General features: G+C 31.7%; 1 protein-coding gene across 4 annotated transcripts in view; it reads right to left on the reverse strand.

Annotated features, from left to right (window-relative positions):
• The window catches only part of LOC107455837 (uncharacterized), a 106,782-nt gene that overhangs the window by 30,517 nt on the left and 59,186 nt on the right, over positions 1–17,079 (reverse strand). For all 4 annotated transcript variants that reach the window (XM_043044692.2, XM_071187658.2, XM_043044697.2 and 1 more), the window contains exons 11-15: positions 13,405–13,603; positions 9,380–9,561; positions 5,398–5,688; positions 3,806–3,931; positions 308–560 (exon numbers count right to left, since the gene is read on the reverse strand). In XM_043044692.2, coding sequence (XP_042900626.1) covers positions 308–560; positions 3,806–3,931; positions 5,398–5,688; positions 9,380–9,561; positions 13,405–13,603 — 1,051 coding nt within the window. The remainder of the gene's footprint in view (positions 1–307; positions 561–3,805; positions 3,932–5,397; positions 5,689–9,379; positions 9,562–13,404; positions 13,604–17,079) is intronic.

Raw genomic sequence — 17,079 nt, forward strand, 5'->3', positions numbered from 1 at the left:
GCCTAAAGTTTCTTTACACAAAAAACTTCTTTGGAAGAGGAGTCTGAAGCGCTCTCGAGAATTAACAACGAACACAGTGCTTGCCGAAACAAAATGCTGGAAATTGACCCCTCTTCATTTTGCTTAAATTGAGTTGTAAATCATTGGTAATTTTACGGACTACCAATGAATAGAGTTTTTTTTTCTGAAATCAAACAATGCGTTATTTAATCATATTTTGGTTATTTATTTGTTAAAGATTCTCCAATAAAATTGGCATTTAAAACTTTATTTTAACTTAAACTTTGTTTCATATGAAAGAACTTACTTCTTTTCTAGTTGTTCTCCACATACTCGGTTCCCTTCTTCATTTAAGTCAGTTTTTAGAATAAGATAGTCGTACAGGCAATCTTCTTGCCATTCAAGATCAAAGTGGTGGAAAGTTAGCACAACACGGGAATTTGGTGGACCAATGATTTCGACAATGTAATTCAAATTGTTGAGGTAATTCGATGGATAATTAACAGATGTTAAATTGCCTCTCGTTTCACTTACACTTTTGTTCAATCCATCAGGTAAAACTAAAAATGAATGAAAAATTAGATTTCCATAATTAATATGGATGTTCAATGTTCATACAGTGTTCATACGAAGTTTCTTTTCTCAAGCTTTTTCTTTAATGAAGAGCAAATTGGAAGCTTTGTAAACACTTTCATTTTACGAATTTTATAGATTTTGGCATATTAAGATAATGTTGCATTGATAAATAGGACTAAAACAAGATATCCAGAACTTAAAATTTTTCTTCTAAAATATCCCTTAGATTTTTCTTTCACTAAGCTCTTCAATTAACTTTTTATATGAACCAAAGCATAAAGTTAGGACCTTTAAGACAGCTTCAAAAATGAATTGCAGTTTTGTTATTATATAAAAAAAATAGCAAATGTTACTCATATGTTTTTAAATTAGTTAATCAGAGTTCGGTTGAAAAACATGGCTTATTTACTGCTTAAAAGTTTTCAATATTCATTATTATCTGATGAACTATATTATCGTACTTTTAAAACCTGATTACATGATAATATGGCTCCACTTTGACGGAAACATTATTTGATTTTACTTCTTATTAAGGTCAAAGAAAATTTGTGCTACACCATGTTCTAAGATACCGATAGTATTGTTCAACGTTGAACCAGTTTTTCTTAGAGTATATATACAAATACATATTTACGACAAGTGATTCACTTCGTATCCCACTTGGACAAAGAAAAAGAAATCGAATATTTAAAAAGCGAGAATAAAGGAATCGCACTGAAATAAAACTACTACTGTTAATAGCCAATCTATCTACCATATTTATAAATGTTTTGAATTATATGATGTTTAATCTATGATAGCTTTCAGTTCCGTAAACTTAAATTACCTACTATTGGAAAATACAGTCCTATTGAGGATACATCTTCACGTTTTCGTGGAGATTGAGATCAAGGGAAAGCTATACCATACAATTACATGTTTTTCTTTTTTTATCCAAAACCTATTTCCATGAAGATTTTGCAATGTGAATAGAGATGTTGACTTACTGGAAAATCCAACTTGGTTGCCAAATCTCACTGCAGCGGCAGTAACTTCCTTTGGCCAGAAAAAAAGCCAGGTAAGAAGTTAATCAATTTAGTCAAAGCTTTCCCTGCCCGTTTATAAGTCTCAACTTTGTTGTCTGTTGGAGAATATTTGCTGATCTACTCTCATGTACTTCCCACATATACGTAAAACAAGCAACTTGCGATATTAGAGAATGAAACTGTATCCCGTGTTGAAAGTTATCCATAAGCATAAGAGGGATAAAAAATTTGGATGACCAAGATAGTCTAGGGGCATTGTATGAGGGCAAGAAAAAGGATTAACCTGGTTTTCTCCGGCTGAAAAATTACCGATTTCCAAAAAATGCCAGAATTCCAGTTACTGCCATTCCTGGAAAGAGTTGGATTTTACAGCGGGACAAAGCTTCCATTCTCTTTGCAAAATATTCTCGAAAATGGGTTCTGTATAATAGGGGGTAGATCATGGAATGGCCTGCCTCGTCTCGATTCCCAAGGTGAGGGATATCCTCAATAAAGCTGTATATGGCAATATCAGATAATTTCAGTCTGTGGCAATACTTAAGGTTACCATCATTAAAATCTGGAATACTCTCGGGATTAGTAAACTGGTATACAACATCGTATATTCCAAGTCATATGATGCATATATCAGTTGAAGGTTCAGCGTGACATTTTTTTCCCTTTTTAAATTTTTATTCTGCGAGTGAAGTTACTCTATTTCCTGTTGGGGTGATTCTCGATCTACATCAAAATGAATACTTAATATTAAAAACCAAATGTTAATTAAAGGAGGTTGACTTAAACTGTTTGGCAAAGCTCTAATGGAAGAGTACGAAATGAGCAGACAATTTAATGAAATTGTTGACGAGTTGTTGAATTGTTTAAAGAAAATGTAATTGGAAATAAAACTGAATATAAAGGAATATTCTATGTCTCAGATGGCTCAAAAACTAATCACCTGGTCAGAGCAACTTCCTTGAAATACCTGGACAAAGGAATAGTTGAAGCATGGAAAGTCAGATTTAATAACAAGAGAACAATGTTCCAAGCAGAGAACTTAACCCTATTAGCAAACCTTAGTATCTGGCACTCACACACTGTAAAATCTTGAGTAATTTGCAGGTCTACACTTGAAACGGTAAATTCTGCATCCGAAAAGATTATAAGAGGACAATTAAATGTAAATTTTCTGAAAATTGAACTTAATAGGGTAAATCACGCGATAGTCTGCCACAGACATCGCAGTAAAGCATCAACACTGGTTGACTTTAAAGATAACCAAACCACAAGTTAAACCATCACTAATGCTAACAGATTGGTAAGCAAGATGGAATAATTTTGATAAAAGTAAGCTAGATAGAGAAATTTTTTCTAAAAATCCATTTTTTTTAGCTATTTCTAAAACTATATTTTATGTGAACTGATGAATTAAAATAATTTGCAGCAACCAATACCAAATTTAACAAAGTGTACTGTTTTTGCTAAAAAATTAATTTTTTAAAGATTATAGAAAATTTTAAAAAGGAAAGAAATATATTTTAACGACATTATAAATAATTCGGTAGGTAGGTAGGTATTTTATTTACGTCACACTAGAGCTGCACAATGAGCTATTTTACCGTCGTTGAAGAGCCGACCCAATTCTGGGCTTACGACTACTTAGGTTCGACTCTTTATCCTTGTAATTTTGATCCCAATTCAGAAGACAAGGGATAACCTGGATCAGTACTTCCAGAGGTATTGCTTTGTTATGGGAACTTGGTTGACTTTTTGACCCCGACAGATTTAATGTGCATCAGTCACCATTTACTACTCTGGCAGTCTTGGGCCGGCGGGGATCGAATCACAATGAGCTATTGGCAACGGTCTGGGAAACATCCATGAGGATGATCCAAAGACATGCCATCACATTTTTGATCCTCTGCAGAGTGGATGACTCCTCCGCTTTAGTAGCACAATGACCTGCTCACAAAGTCGAGCACTTTACGTTAGAACAGTTTAGCGAGGACCGAGTAAAAAATTCGGATGAGAAGATATGCTCCTTAAATCAAAAAATAATTAAATTTTTTATTTTTACTTTTAATGCTGAAACAATGCAGTAACATATATTAAAATATCAGATTTCTGAAATATCACTTAAGAAATGGGTAAGGTTTTGCATATTGATATAGGTAGGACGACCTTAAAAACTATGGCTGAATCAAATGGTTTAAAAAATGTTTTACCGATCGAGGGCTTTTGGCAAATAAATCTACCCGGATGATTGCAATTTCTAGCAATCCATCGCATAACATTGGATCCACGTAGTTGAATTGCTAAACATGAAGGAAACTCATCAGAGTGGGAAATGCCTAAAACAATAACAAAAATATATTATTAATTGACAGAATAACATTGCAGTAATAATACAACGCATAAATAATACAATACAATAATAATGTAATACAATATAATAATATAATACAATAATAATACAATTGTAGTAATAATGAAATAAATATAGCAGTATTGATACAATAAATGTTGAATACAAGGTTTTAGAATTGCAAATTCAAACAATAATTTTAGTGGAAAGCATTATTTATAATAATAAAAGGATGAGTTTGTGTGTCTGTCTGTGCGTCTTTCTTATAACTTTAGAACCATTTGTGATTTGGACTTGAAATTTGAGTAGCAAGTGAAACGGGAATTTTAACCCCTTTCCACAACCCTGAAAAACCATTCAAAATTTCAACTAATCCGTTCGGAAAAGACGTTTCAGACCAAATTTTTCTCGTTGACATAGCATTAGCCATAACTGTAAATTAAACTGGAGACGATTCTGTCTTCAAATATTTAAAAGATAATATCAGTGATGTTTGCTAGTTTATTAGTTTGCTAGTTTACTAGCTTACAGCTTCATTTATTGAAAATAAAAGAGCTTATTACAAGTTCTTTAATTATTTTTCATTCTTTATATCAAGTAATCTCAGACATGGGCCCAGCGCCCTACCAACAAGGCTATCCTGGTCTGCATGCTTTGTTTAATTTAATGATAACGTAAAGGAAGGGCAACAAATAACAATAAAATAAAAAATTGGAATTTTTATTCCTTTATTAATTGTATCGGCATATGCTTTTCAGTTTCGTGAATGATTTCTTTGTGTTGATGAATACCTAATTATTAATTATTTAGTTTTTTGTTAGTCTATACGAAGAGCACGAATTCAGTTAGTTTAAAACTTTGTGAAAAAGTGAAAAAAGTATGGCCAAAGCAACAAAAATTTGGCAAAAATTACCGTGTTTCTGATTCTATGGGAACACCAAAATGCTTGGTAATTTTTACCGAAGTGCTTTGATAATGATTTTTGTGAAATTAATAATGTTGTTACTTATGCCACTTGCTAATCAGTAAGCCCGATTGAAATTAGGCGAATTTTTAAGGTAGCCGTAAGTTTCTTGTTTTTTCCGTGGCGCCATCTATGGCCAAGAATACGACTTCAGCCTCACACAACACATCCCGTAAAATTAATAATAAAATAAGATAAAATTATTAATAAAATATTGTTTTACATTATCTGATAATATTTGTTATATGTCTTAAAATTTGGTAATTTCTCGTAATAACTTAGAGTACGGCTTGGAAACAATTTATTTGGTAAAATTTGCTCATCAGTTTTTTTATTTTTTACTAAATGTACAGTAACAAGAATTATAATTTTAAAAACGTTATTTCCGGTAAACTGTTACTATATCAAGGGGAAAATTACTAATTGAATGCTTTAAATATCGTATACTATGGTTTTGTTAACCAGAATTCCGTGAACAATTGACTCACGTTTTAAGTTGATTGTTCTTCCATCAATCCATATCCATGTATTATTGCTTGTGATATAGGCACCAACCCAATAAACAACTCCGGACATATATCCATAAGTGCTTCGAACCAAGTTATCAAGAATTGTTACTTCTTCCTCTGTTTCAACAACAGCTAGTTTGGCTTTAGCTTCTGAACATATCTGGCGAGCTGTCATCCAACTTGTTTCTGGATAATTGACTACCAAATAACATCTCTCATTTTTTAATTGGAACATCTCATTGTCGCACAAAGTATTTTGTTTGGAAACGTCTGTAAATAAATATTAATTTTAATGCTTTGAAAACAATGATTATTTTAGACAAGTTGATATAATTTTGTAAACCATATTTGTGTTCAAACAAGAGCATTTTGATAAGGTAATTTCCATTTAGGTTTCTGCATATTGTAATATTATTGAGTAGAAAGTTGTAAACTACTAATCTATAATCAATATAAAGTAACAGTTTTATGCGAAAATTTCACCTTTCAAAAAACAGTGGCTTATCATTGTATAGATCTTTTAAATTTTATTTAATAGTAGTCCTTTACGCATAAGGATAGTTTACTTTAAAAAAAGCAATAATTATAAAAATTATTTTACGGATACATAATTTCTCTTAATGTTAGTTCTTTTAAGAAGTCGTTGAAATTTAAGAAACAAAAATTATACTGATGTCATGATACTTGAAGTGTCATAATATGACGTATCAGGATCTCATATCATGATACATGAGAAGTTTATTGTTTTCAGGGAACAGCAATGATCGAGAAATCACTGGTCATTATCAGAAAATAATTATTTTTCTTGTCATTTCCTAAGGAAAGTAATGATTTAAATAAGTGTAATTTTTTTGCTATTAAACTTTGTTTTATTACCATCTGTGTTGTAAAATATCTTTTGCTCAATTTTTTTTTCGTTTCTCTGTTTCAATAATGCGGAATCGATAAAATGCGCGGCGGTTTTCATATTGAGGAATCGTGCATTAAGACATATCGGACTTTTTTTCGTTCGTGCTTTTTAGTTTTCATTGTTGCGCTTTTTTAAATGTCCGATGTATAAATAAGTGTTTACTTTTGTTTTTATTAAAAATGGGTTGTTTTCATGCACTTTTAAGTTACCAATAGGTTCTTAAAAAAATTTTAAAGCACGGGAAAAAAATTTTATATTTGCAATTGTAGTCCCAATTCTTTTTAGACAATTTATTGTAAGGTGAGCTATTGCAAGTTTAAATGTTGTATCAGTCATAATTTTTTCACCTATGTAGAATGAAGAAATTTCGAGAAATTGTGGTAAATAAATTCATGAAAGGAGAGCAGCTGAGCAGAACTCTCAGAGAGTTGGAATCTCTGGGGTGCAGATTTATTTACAGAGCTATCATAAAGCATAATGAGCTGTCCTCGGTCTATGACATTAAAAGATCTGGCAGACCGTGGTGTATTCGGACAAGAAAATACTGTGAAAAAGGTCAGGAAAAGGATACGTCAAAACGGACAAAGATCTACTAGAGAACTAACCGATCAGCTCAAAATATTGAGAGGATCAATGCTCAACATTTCGAGAAAAGACTTTTGGTGCAAGGCTTGAAGAGGAAATAAAATTCACTAACTTTCAGAGTCTTGTATGGCTCGCTGAGGATGAGTTTGTAATTTCAGACGAGATATTTACCGCTAAGTTTACAGCTAAGTCTCCACCCCCAAAATGATAGAATATCGTCGGCTTCGATTGATAACATCCCTGTGAGGTAGCATTAGGTTCCGCGTTATGAAAATTTAAAGGGCTATTTCAGAAAAAAAAGAGGCTAACTCCCCTAAGTTGTCATTGAAAAGAGAGTAAAAAGCAAAACTCAATATCATAAAACTGAGGGTTTTGAAATATTTTACTCTCAAGTGCCCAGAGTATGTATGGGGCAGAATGTTTCTGCCTTTAACAAGATAGTGCTCCTTCTCATACAGTGCGTGTTATTCAGGAGTGGTGCAGCAAACATTTATCTGTCCGGGGACGAATGGAACCCAACATCCCTGCTCTGAACCCGCTTGATTATTTTGCTTAATCATAAATGATCTCTCAACTGAATAATTATAAAATCACCAATTTTAACAAAATCAAACGTGTAATTCGAAAGATATGCCAGGAAATATTAATGGAAGACTTGCGCACCACATGTGATAGATTTGAAAAGAGACTTAAGCTCGTTAAGAAAGTTAAAGATCTTATTGTTCCAAAGCCTTTATTGTAAAAAAAAAAAAAAAAAAAAAAAAAAAAAAAAAAAAAAAAAAACCTCAAGGATCGGTACTTTAATTTTCGGCAAAACTTTTCTGTATGATATAGTTAGTACTATTGTAATAAAAATTTGGAAGTGTATCAGAACTTATTGGGTCACCGTGTATATATATGACCAAAATCAAGAGAATGTCGACACTCACTGGTGAATATCAGCAATCACATAGTCGCTTTGGTGAGTGTCTGCAATTCCGAAATATTTATTATATTCGATTTGATATTCATTTATTCGTTGATATTGTATTACTAATTCGATATTTAATTTCTGCTGAGGATAAATTAGAAAAAACATCAGTGTTCGGAGTACCGGTTGAATTCATAGTGGGCAGTTGCACTTGACCTTAAAAAACACTGATGTAGGACATACCGGGCAGTGGCACTTAACTAGACCTAGTATATATTTCGGACATTTACCAAAGTGACTATGTGATTGTCGCGACATTCACCGATGGAAGTCAACAACTACCAATTTCGGTCATTTAAAGTAACATTTGTATAATAATAATGTAATTGTTTAGCATTATTTTCATTAAAAATATTTATTACCATACGTTTTAAAGTAGAAGTACATTTTTTGTTACATTAACCGATCTATATTATATCGTCCTTTTTCCCTGCCTTCCTCCCTAAAAGCGCAAATAATATCCAATCCATACAACTTACTGAGTTGCTGTACCAAAAGTAATAAGAAGTTACTAGTTTTGAAATTTTGTCGATAAAATAACAGAATGAAATTTTAATGTATATGAAAGAATAATATTTTAATAATATTAAAAAAAGAAAATCAGCCGTTGAAAATAAAAAACCCTTTAGAAAAAATGGTGAAAATAGTTTTATACGGTTAAGATAGTTTTGTATGAAGAACTAAAGAATTTCTCTTAGTAGGTGAGGAAGAAAGTTATAATTAATTAACATCTTGGTCATTCCACACTCAAAATAATGAAAAAATTGTGTGCCTACGACTTTAAACTTTTTTCGATAATTTTTCAATTAAATAAAAAAGATAAATAATTAGAAAAAAGAAAAACATTTTACTTAGTTTTTGATGAACGAGTTTTATAGTTGTGCTAAAAATGGCCTGAATTCCTTCGACTTTAATGTAGCAAAACTTACAGAAGTTTAAATATTAAGTTAAGTTTTTGACTGATTTCCTGACTAGACTATTAGGGCTTATCTATATTGAGAGAATTTTAAGGGACAAAAATTTGAGATCATTGAAAAAAAATATATACTTTATTCATAGATAATGTGATTTTTTCTCGTACATAAAAAATTTCGAATGCACTATCTTATGAGCAATAACAAATGCAAGTTAATATATATAGAAATCCGATTATTAGCTTAAACGTTATTGAGGGTTACTTCGCACAGCTGATTCACTAAATTTGAAATAAAATAAAAATCATCATTTAAAGAAACATTTTCTAAAATTTTTCTTCTTCCGTTTTTAAATTTTGAGAACTGCAAAATTTTTGTTGAAGTTTTTTAAAAGATTGAGCAAGAACTATTATAACAATAAAAGTCAATCAAATCGATTATTGTCATTATTATTGATAATACAATTGTATGTTTATTATTATTTTACTATGAACTTTGTTGTATCTCACCTTTATATGAGCTATTGTTGCTGATGAAACTTAAGAGAAATATGGTATTTAGTTCTTATATCATAAAAATTACCTTCATAGAGGGAAATCTCAACTCTGAATCCTTTAAAAGAGTGTGAAAAATCAGATGAAAAACTCATACGTAATATATGCCCAACAGAAATGTACGTCAGAAGTTTGATTCTCTTTTCCCAGTCGCCACAACGTTGTAATTTCTGGTTGCCTTCCATTATAAGAAAGACATCATATTCACAACTGAAAGAATCAATCAATTACTTTGATTTTTAAACAAACTATAGATACAGTTTTGCTGCTCAATAATAATACTAGAAAGAAAAATATGAATTTTTTGTTAGAAATTTTGGTCTTTTAATGTAGGCTTAAAAGTAATGAATTTTAGATATACACTTTTTCATATTTTCATTCGATTAAGGTATAACTTTCACCTTAAACGCCACTTTAAATTTAAGATCAAGGGCAATAATAAGAACAAAAAAGTTTAATTTCAAAAGAACTTCTCAAATGGTATACCTCATGAAGAAAAATAAAGTGTCTGAATAACTTTTGAACTTATGTTCGTTTAGCCTATATATGCTCGTTTAGTGGCAAATTTAGGGATCAAGAAGGCCAAGGAAGGGAAGTAATAAAACGGTGGCATTTTTGTGACACCCTTGCTGTGTGTGCGGTCGTGGATTGCTTGTAGAAAAATGGTTCCTGAGTGCCTTGCCATAAATAGCAACATATGTGACTGAAGGATGTCACGAACGTACCGCTGGACTTGTCATGGCGCTGTGGATCAATATTAGGTTTGAGTGTGTGTCGCATATGATGGCACCCCATATCATTATACAAGCTGTAGAAACAGTGGGCGTCTGTACAGCGTAGACAGGATTGACACCTATCCACCTTTGCCTCCGCGTGATGTGCTGTCGCTCTCAACGGGATAGGACTGCAACCGAATAGAAGCAGGTCGTCTTTAGTTATAATTCCAGATTTAATTTGGCGGTGAGGACCATCAAGTACGAAAGTGTATTGTTACGTGGTGAAAGCATCAATCCTGCTCTACCGTTTCTACAGCTTGTGCGATGGTATGAGGTGCCATGGACATGGACGCCGGCACACAGCTCTGAATTTATGTCCTCGGTGGGGGCATCTATCAGAAAAATACTGTGGCCTGGAAAACAGACAGATACAACAGTGACCTACCACGCTTCCCCCTATGATCGAGTCCTCAACCACGGGCCAGCAACTGCAAGGTCGCCACCAGAGCTACTCCCAATGTCTGACCCTATCTTCCTCCAGGATTCCTAATTTATTGTTTATTTATTATTTTACTATTATTGAGAGATACAGGTAATTTCAGGATTCAGAATATGGTATGGGGTGTAATCACATACGACACATAATCACCTCTAATAATGATCCAAAGCACCGTGGCAGACCAGTGATGCGTTTGTGACATCCGGCCACTTGTGTGTCCTGCAGCAACGTGTCAGAGCTCCCAGGAGCCAAATATTCAAAAGGTTTAGTAGCCATTTCTCAATGCTCGGCCAAACACAGAAAGGGTACCACAGGAATGCCTTCACCATATTGCCTGCCCGATCCCCTGGCCTGCCCGATCCTCAGGTTTGTCATCAAACGAACATAACTGGGACCACTTGGGACGGCAAGTTGGACAGCCTCTGAGTTTAGTCAGTTTGGGATTTTTAAAGCAACTGTGGAGCGAGATGCATCCTAATGGTCTTGTATGCTTCAAGGCCTGACCGTATCGCATCTTACATTCACGCATATATATATATATATATATATATATATATATATATATATATATATATATATATATATATATATATATATATATATATATATATATATATATATGTATATGTTTTTCAACTTTGTGTGCTTGTAGAATATATTAATTTTCACTTAAACACAAAGGTTTATATATCAAATTGAAGGTAATTTATTGTAGAATTTAATAATGAATACAGTATTACAATATCTGTATTACAAAAAAAGTTGTGCAACTAATAGTAAGATCTATCTTAGATTTGCATTTTTTTAAAGTGATACTTACACAATCAATACTTAGTAGGATAACCCTTATTTTTTAAGACAGCTTCCCAGCTTCTTTTCATTGAATGAACGACTGTTTGAAGTTCATCTTTCGTTATCACATGGTGCCAAGAATCAATTATAGCTTCAATAAGTTGTCTTTTATTGGATGGACGTTTTTTTCGTGCAAGAATTTTCAAACGTCGCCACAAATTTTTAATTGGATTGAGATCAGGACTTTTTCTTCGCCATGGTAATATATCTATACCTTTACTTTGAAACCATGCTTTGCATACTTTTGCTGTGTGGCATGGAGCTGAATCTTGCTGAAAAATAAATGGTGCGTTGTTGGTGAAGAGATCCCGGATGGAAGGTATCAATTTTGGTTTCCGGACAGTTTCGATGTATTTTTTGGCATACAGGATGCCAAGAATCACTTGAATTCGGTCCACACCTTCTGCAGACATACATGCCCAAATCATAACATTTGCTGGGTTTTTTGTAGTTGCTTCAATGCAATCAGGATGAAGTGCTTCAACTACCAAAGAACGATATTTTACTCTCATCGCTCCAGATTACTTGCTTCCATTGATTTTCTGACCATTTAATGTGTTCTTTTGCCCACTTAACTCGTTTTTCGCTTTGCTTTTGATTTAAATATGGTTTTTCCTTGGAATTGTAGCTTGTAGTCCAAATCCTGATAACCCTCTTCTTATTGTTCTTGAACTTACTGTAATACCCGCTGCATTCATTTCACATCTAATGGTATCTGATGAAGTTTTTCTATCTTGAAGGCATAGCCGTTTAATTTTTCTATCGGCGGTAGCACTTGTGCATTTTTTTCGGCCTGATTTGGCTTCATTTTCTACTGATTTCGTTTTTTCATTACGTAAACAGAACTTTCGTACACCAGAACAAGTCACTGAACCACTAACTTGCCTTGCAATTTCAGCATAAGAGATGCCATTTTCTCTCAATATGACAATTCGGCTTCTTTTTGTAGATGTCCAATTAGTTCTTCTTGTTGATGACATTGTTTAAAATTAGTTTAATTAAAGGAAAGGACTTTGAAATTAAAAAACTCTATTAAATGTATTTAATTGTACTAGTATGCATCATTCCGCAAAATATTTCCACAACGATAACTCTTTTGCCATCCAAATAACCTAAACTGTAGTTACAGACATTTGATTGGTCCTAAGAACAGTGTTTGTGATTGGCTAGTACGCTTTTATTACAAGACACGTCTTTATTCAAAACGATTTATGTTTGTTTGTTCTACTAAAATAGACATAACTTTTTTTGTAATACAGATATTTTAATTCTGTTCCTGTTATTAAATTTCACATTAAATTACCTTCAATTTGACATATAAACTTTTGTATTTAAGTGAAAATTAATATATTCTACAGGAACACAAAGTTGAAAAACATGAAACTTTCAAAAAGTGTCCACACTTTTGGCCACCACTGTATATATAGGGCACTCGGTATGTTCATGTTCTGGAAATTATAGGAAAAGAGTTCATTCAGTAGAGAAAAAATGCTACCTGTATGCTGTATTATGATCAAACGTATATGTGTTTCAGTGAATACCTAGTGAACGTATGTTACACAACTCTTTGAAATAATGTAAAAAGTGCTTTTTTGAAAAAAAAAGATTGAGAATTAATGGTTAAGCAGAATTGATGATTTTTAGTTTGATTAACAAACTTTTAAAAAATGCATCACTTCAAAACAAAGTATTAACATTCATATTTTTAATGAATACAAATGTCTTGTTTTGCTAAAATAAGTTTCAAAATTGAAATAAATATAATCTTTTTGAAAAAAGTGCAGGAGAGTGAACGAGAGTTAAAGGGTTAGATTAAGGGAACAGTTGGTCGGTCTGTCATGGAGTCCCTTTTAAGGGAAGAGTTGGTGGAAAGGTGATCATGGAGACTACTTTAAAGATGTTCTGAAAAAATGTATTTTTTTTTTTTGAAAAAAATTTTTTTGGTTAATACTTTATGTGAAGAACGCACTTTTAATAAAATCTTACCTTTCACTTTTTTCTAAGACAAAATCAGAAAAAGAAAGAGTAATCCTTTGTCCAACGGGTGCTGATACATAATAATGGCATTCAATATTATTAGGATAATTATGAGGAAAAGAAGGAGATGTTAGAATATCACGTGGGTGTTCCCAGGTAAGATTGATTGTTTTGTTGCATTCAGGTAAAGATACAGTCTCCAATTTAACTAAAATAAAAGAATAAATTAAAAACTTTTTACAATTCTGAAATTATTACTTTTTAATTGTTGGAACTTATCAACTTAGATAATTTCAGAAGAATGCTATTTTTTACACGTTAAATAATTTCCATTAATCAGCTTACTTTTTTGTGTGTTTAATCCAGGATATATTTTTGAATTTACTTAAATGCTTGAATTGTAACATTAAACTATATTTACTCAGACACGATTGCTTCACAAATAGTTGATTGGCTTTCATTACATCACAAAATTCATAACTAGAAAGTTTTAGCATCTTTAACTTTTAACATTTAGCAGATAGTGAAAGTCTATAATTCTCCACAAACCAAATTTGCTGGAATCACAGTCAAAATACCATAGTTTTACAGATTATCTAGTTACACATAGTTAAAAAAAATATTTTCAAGTACAGTCTCAACTATTATTTGAAACTACTTCGAAATTGTTTCTCTTCCGTAGTTACTTTTTCAAAATTTCAGACAACCAAGTTTCGAGTTATGTTAATTTCGTGTTTTACAATGCACAAAGCACAAAAATTACATTAATAACTTTTGACGTAATGATCTAATTTTCAAGTATTAAGACTCAATCTTAATGGGTTGAGGACTTAAGCTTAAATATGCTAATTAATTTGTACAGAAGCTACTTTTTAAGTTACATGATCAGCCACAAAAATGCACTTTCTTTGACATAACATATAAACATAAACTTTTTCTACAAATTCGAATTCTTGACCTTTATAATATGGAGTAGGAGTGTAGATAATTGCAATATGAAAAAAAAAAAAAACAGATTTAAATAGTTTAGGCAAGAAAGACGTCGAAAGTTTAGACCCCTTTATATTAGTTTCAAATTTTGTGTATTTCGCCATGTCAAAGAAATCGTTATTTGAAGTTCTTTCTCAAGACTTATTTGGCCAATTCCCTTCAAATTTTAGATTTTATCATTTAAAGTTACATAAATTGAATTGGTGGGAAAATATGTATAATTTTTCATTAAAAAATTCTCACTATTCGAAAACAGTAATAAATAATTAAAAAAAATTTTTTTTTATATGTTACGATCATTAGCTAAACAAGGTTTAACTCTCTGCCAAATTTTTTGACTTATTTTATTAGTTTCCGAAATGTTACAAGTTACGCAAAAAGAGAAATTAACATTAACAGGTCCAAGCTTTCGGCAGCTCTCCTGTCCTAACGTGGTTTTACGAAGCTCGTTCATCAAGGAAAATAAAAAGAACCACAGTTTAAGTGCCTTACACTAGAAGCAAATTTAAATTCATAATTTTTATCTGTATATGCCATCCTGATGTAAAAAATTATCTGGACGTAAAGAAGGGACAAAAAATTTAAATATTTTTAAAGTGATTAAACTTTTTTAAAAATCACCAATTTGGTGACATTTTTCCATAGACAAAAATGATCATAATTGCCTTATTCGTAGTTTTTGCTTATTTTCGTGAACCAAGAAAATGCGGTATTGGAATATGTTTTTAAATATAAAAAATTAGACCACAAACACTTTTCATTTTCTCTAAACTGTGACTTTTCTATATATTGACGAGTTGTACCATTTTCAGAATAAGAATAAAGCGCTGGCTAAAGACAAGGTTAAAGAAAAGAGAATGGCTAGTTAGAGCTGAAACTACGATTTCTCTCCTCATGACGTAACACCGCAAACAGATTTCGGAGATCAGATCGCAAGCGAAGATATTATGAAAATTTTGCATCATTTTCTCTGTAAAAATAAGTTAGATTTTTTTCTTGATGTTAGCCTTTAAACTTTACACTAAAAACACACTATTTCAGCTCAAAAGCTTATTTAAAAAGTTTTTTGACCATAATATTAAAATAAATACCATTTTAAACTAATAAAAAAATTTTACTAATTGCCGTAAAAGACGCTATAAATACTTTTTTTTTTAAATTTTCAGTTTTAACTTTTATTTTTAAAGCAAATTTAAGTATATATCGATACTTATATATTTCATTTTTTTACACACATATTTTTTTTAATCTACATAAACTTTCGGCACAATTTTTAATCAAATTTAAAGTCTGGAGCACAAGATGATTTTGCGCACCATCGCTTTAACGTACTAGCACTTGGTAGAGGTAGGTCAATTTTAAATTTCCAAAAATCATATGCTTTTGAGGAAAGAGAACGTATAATAATACGTTGTGAAATGTCCTCAGTTGTCCACCTGACATTTGAAGTACCCTTGATAAAAGATTGTATTTGACCTCTTGTAAAAACTTTTTTTTTTACACTGTTTTCAAATTATGCATTTTCTTAAAAGCTTGTTCCTATTTCAACAATTCCCTTCTTTGCTCATAATTTCCGTTTCAGAATTTTTTTTTCTGGATGCGTTCCACCGTTTCATACCCTGAATTGATATGTTTTTTTAAAAACTTCATTTCTTCATTATTTTTATTTTTTAAATCCTTTTATAAGGTTTCAATTCTCTTTTTGAGTACTTTAATTTCTATTTCTAATTTAAAGCATTTGTCACAATTTGTTGTACTTAAAAAAATTTTATTCATAGTATTTAAATTGCTTTTCTTTGGGCTTAGAGTTTTTAATTTGTCCAATGCACGAACCAACACTTTGCGTTTATTCAATCTTTCTTGACAAGAAGAAATTGTTTGTAAAGAAGAAAAAGGCAAATTTATTCTCGGTATTGCAAAAGGTTTTAAAATCATTCCAATCGGCAATCCAAGCAAACGATTTCTCATATCTTCATAACCTTCTTCCAAGAAATGCTTACTGCATATTCGTGCATATTTTATATTAACTGGATCATTTCATTTGCAACGTTGAAGCCATTTTTTACATAGTTGTTCATTTACTTTAGGGAACACATGGAAAATTACATATTTTTCTTTTGTGTTTCTATCAGAAGCTTTGCGAGTTGTAATCGCACAAACTGGCATTTCGTTAATAATTTTGAATTTTTGTAATTCACTTTAAAAAACCGAAGAAAATCATTATGGAAAACAACGAATGTCTTGCAATACGTCTCAAAGAGGAATGCTCCAATATTATTCAAAGTTGGTTAGTCCCAACGCTCCGTTCTTGAAGTAAAAGTTCAAGCTTTGCACCACCGTGACGTCACATGCGAAAATCTTACGTGTGGATCGGCGAGATTTTCTTCAAAGGAGAGTGAACCAGCCCTTCTATTCTCTCTTTAGTCCTGGACTAAAGATAGGCTAAACTTGACCTAACAATCATGAGTAACTGTTGCAAACTGGGAGCAGTTATGAAAGTAGTATATTATTCGAAAAAAAAGTAATTTCATACGACGATGGAGCTTTCGAAAAACAGCCTTCACTATGGGGATCTAATTTCAGAGATAATGGCGGCTTCTAATGGGGATCAAAAATCTTAATCCGTTGATAATAAAAAGGAATGTTTATTCAGAAAAAAGTACGTTTTTAAGTCTCATTTCGTAACTTAAAACA

Source organism: Parasteatoda tepidariorum, chromosome 11, assembly GCF_982258835.1.
Source record: "Parasteatoda tepidariorum strain Cologne lab strain chromosome 11, Ptep-v5.0, whole genome shotgun sequence".
Classification (NCBI taxonomy): domain Eukaryota; kingdom Metazoa; phylum Arthropoda; class Arachnida; order Araneae; family Theridiidae; genus Parasteatoda; species Parasteatoda tepidariorum.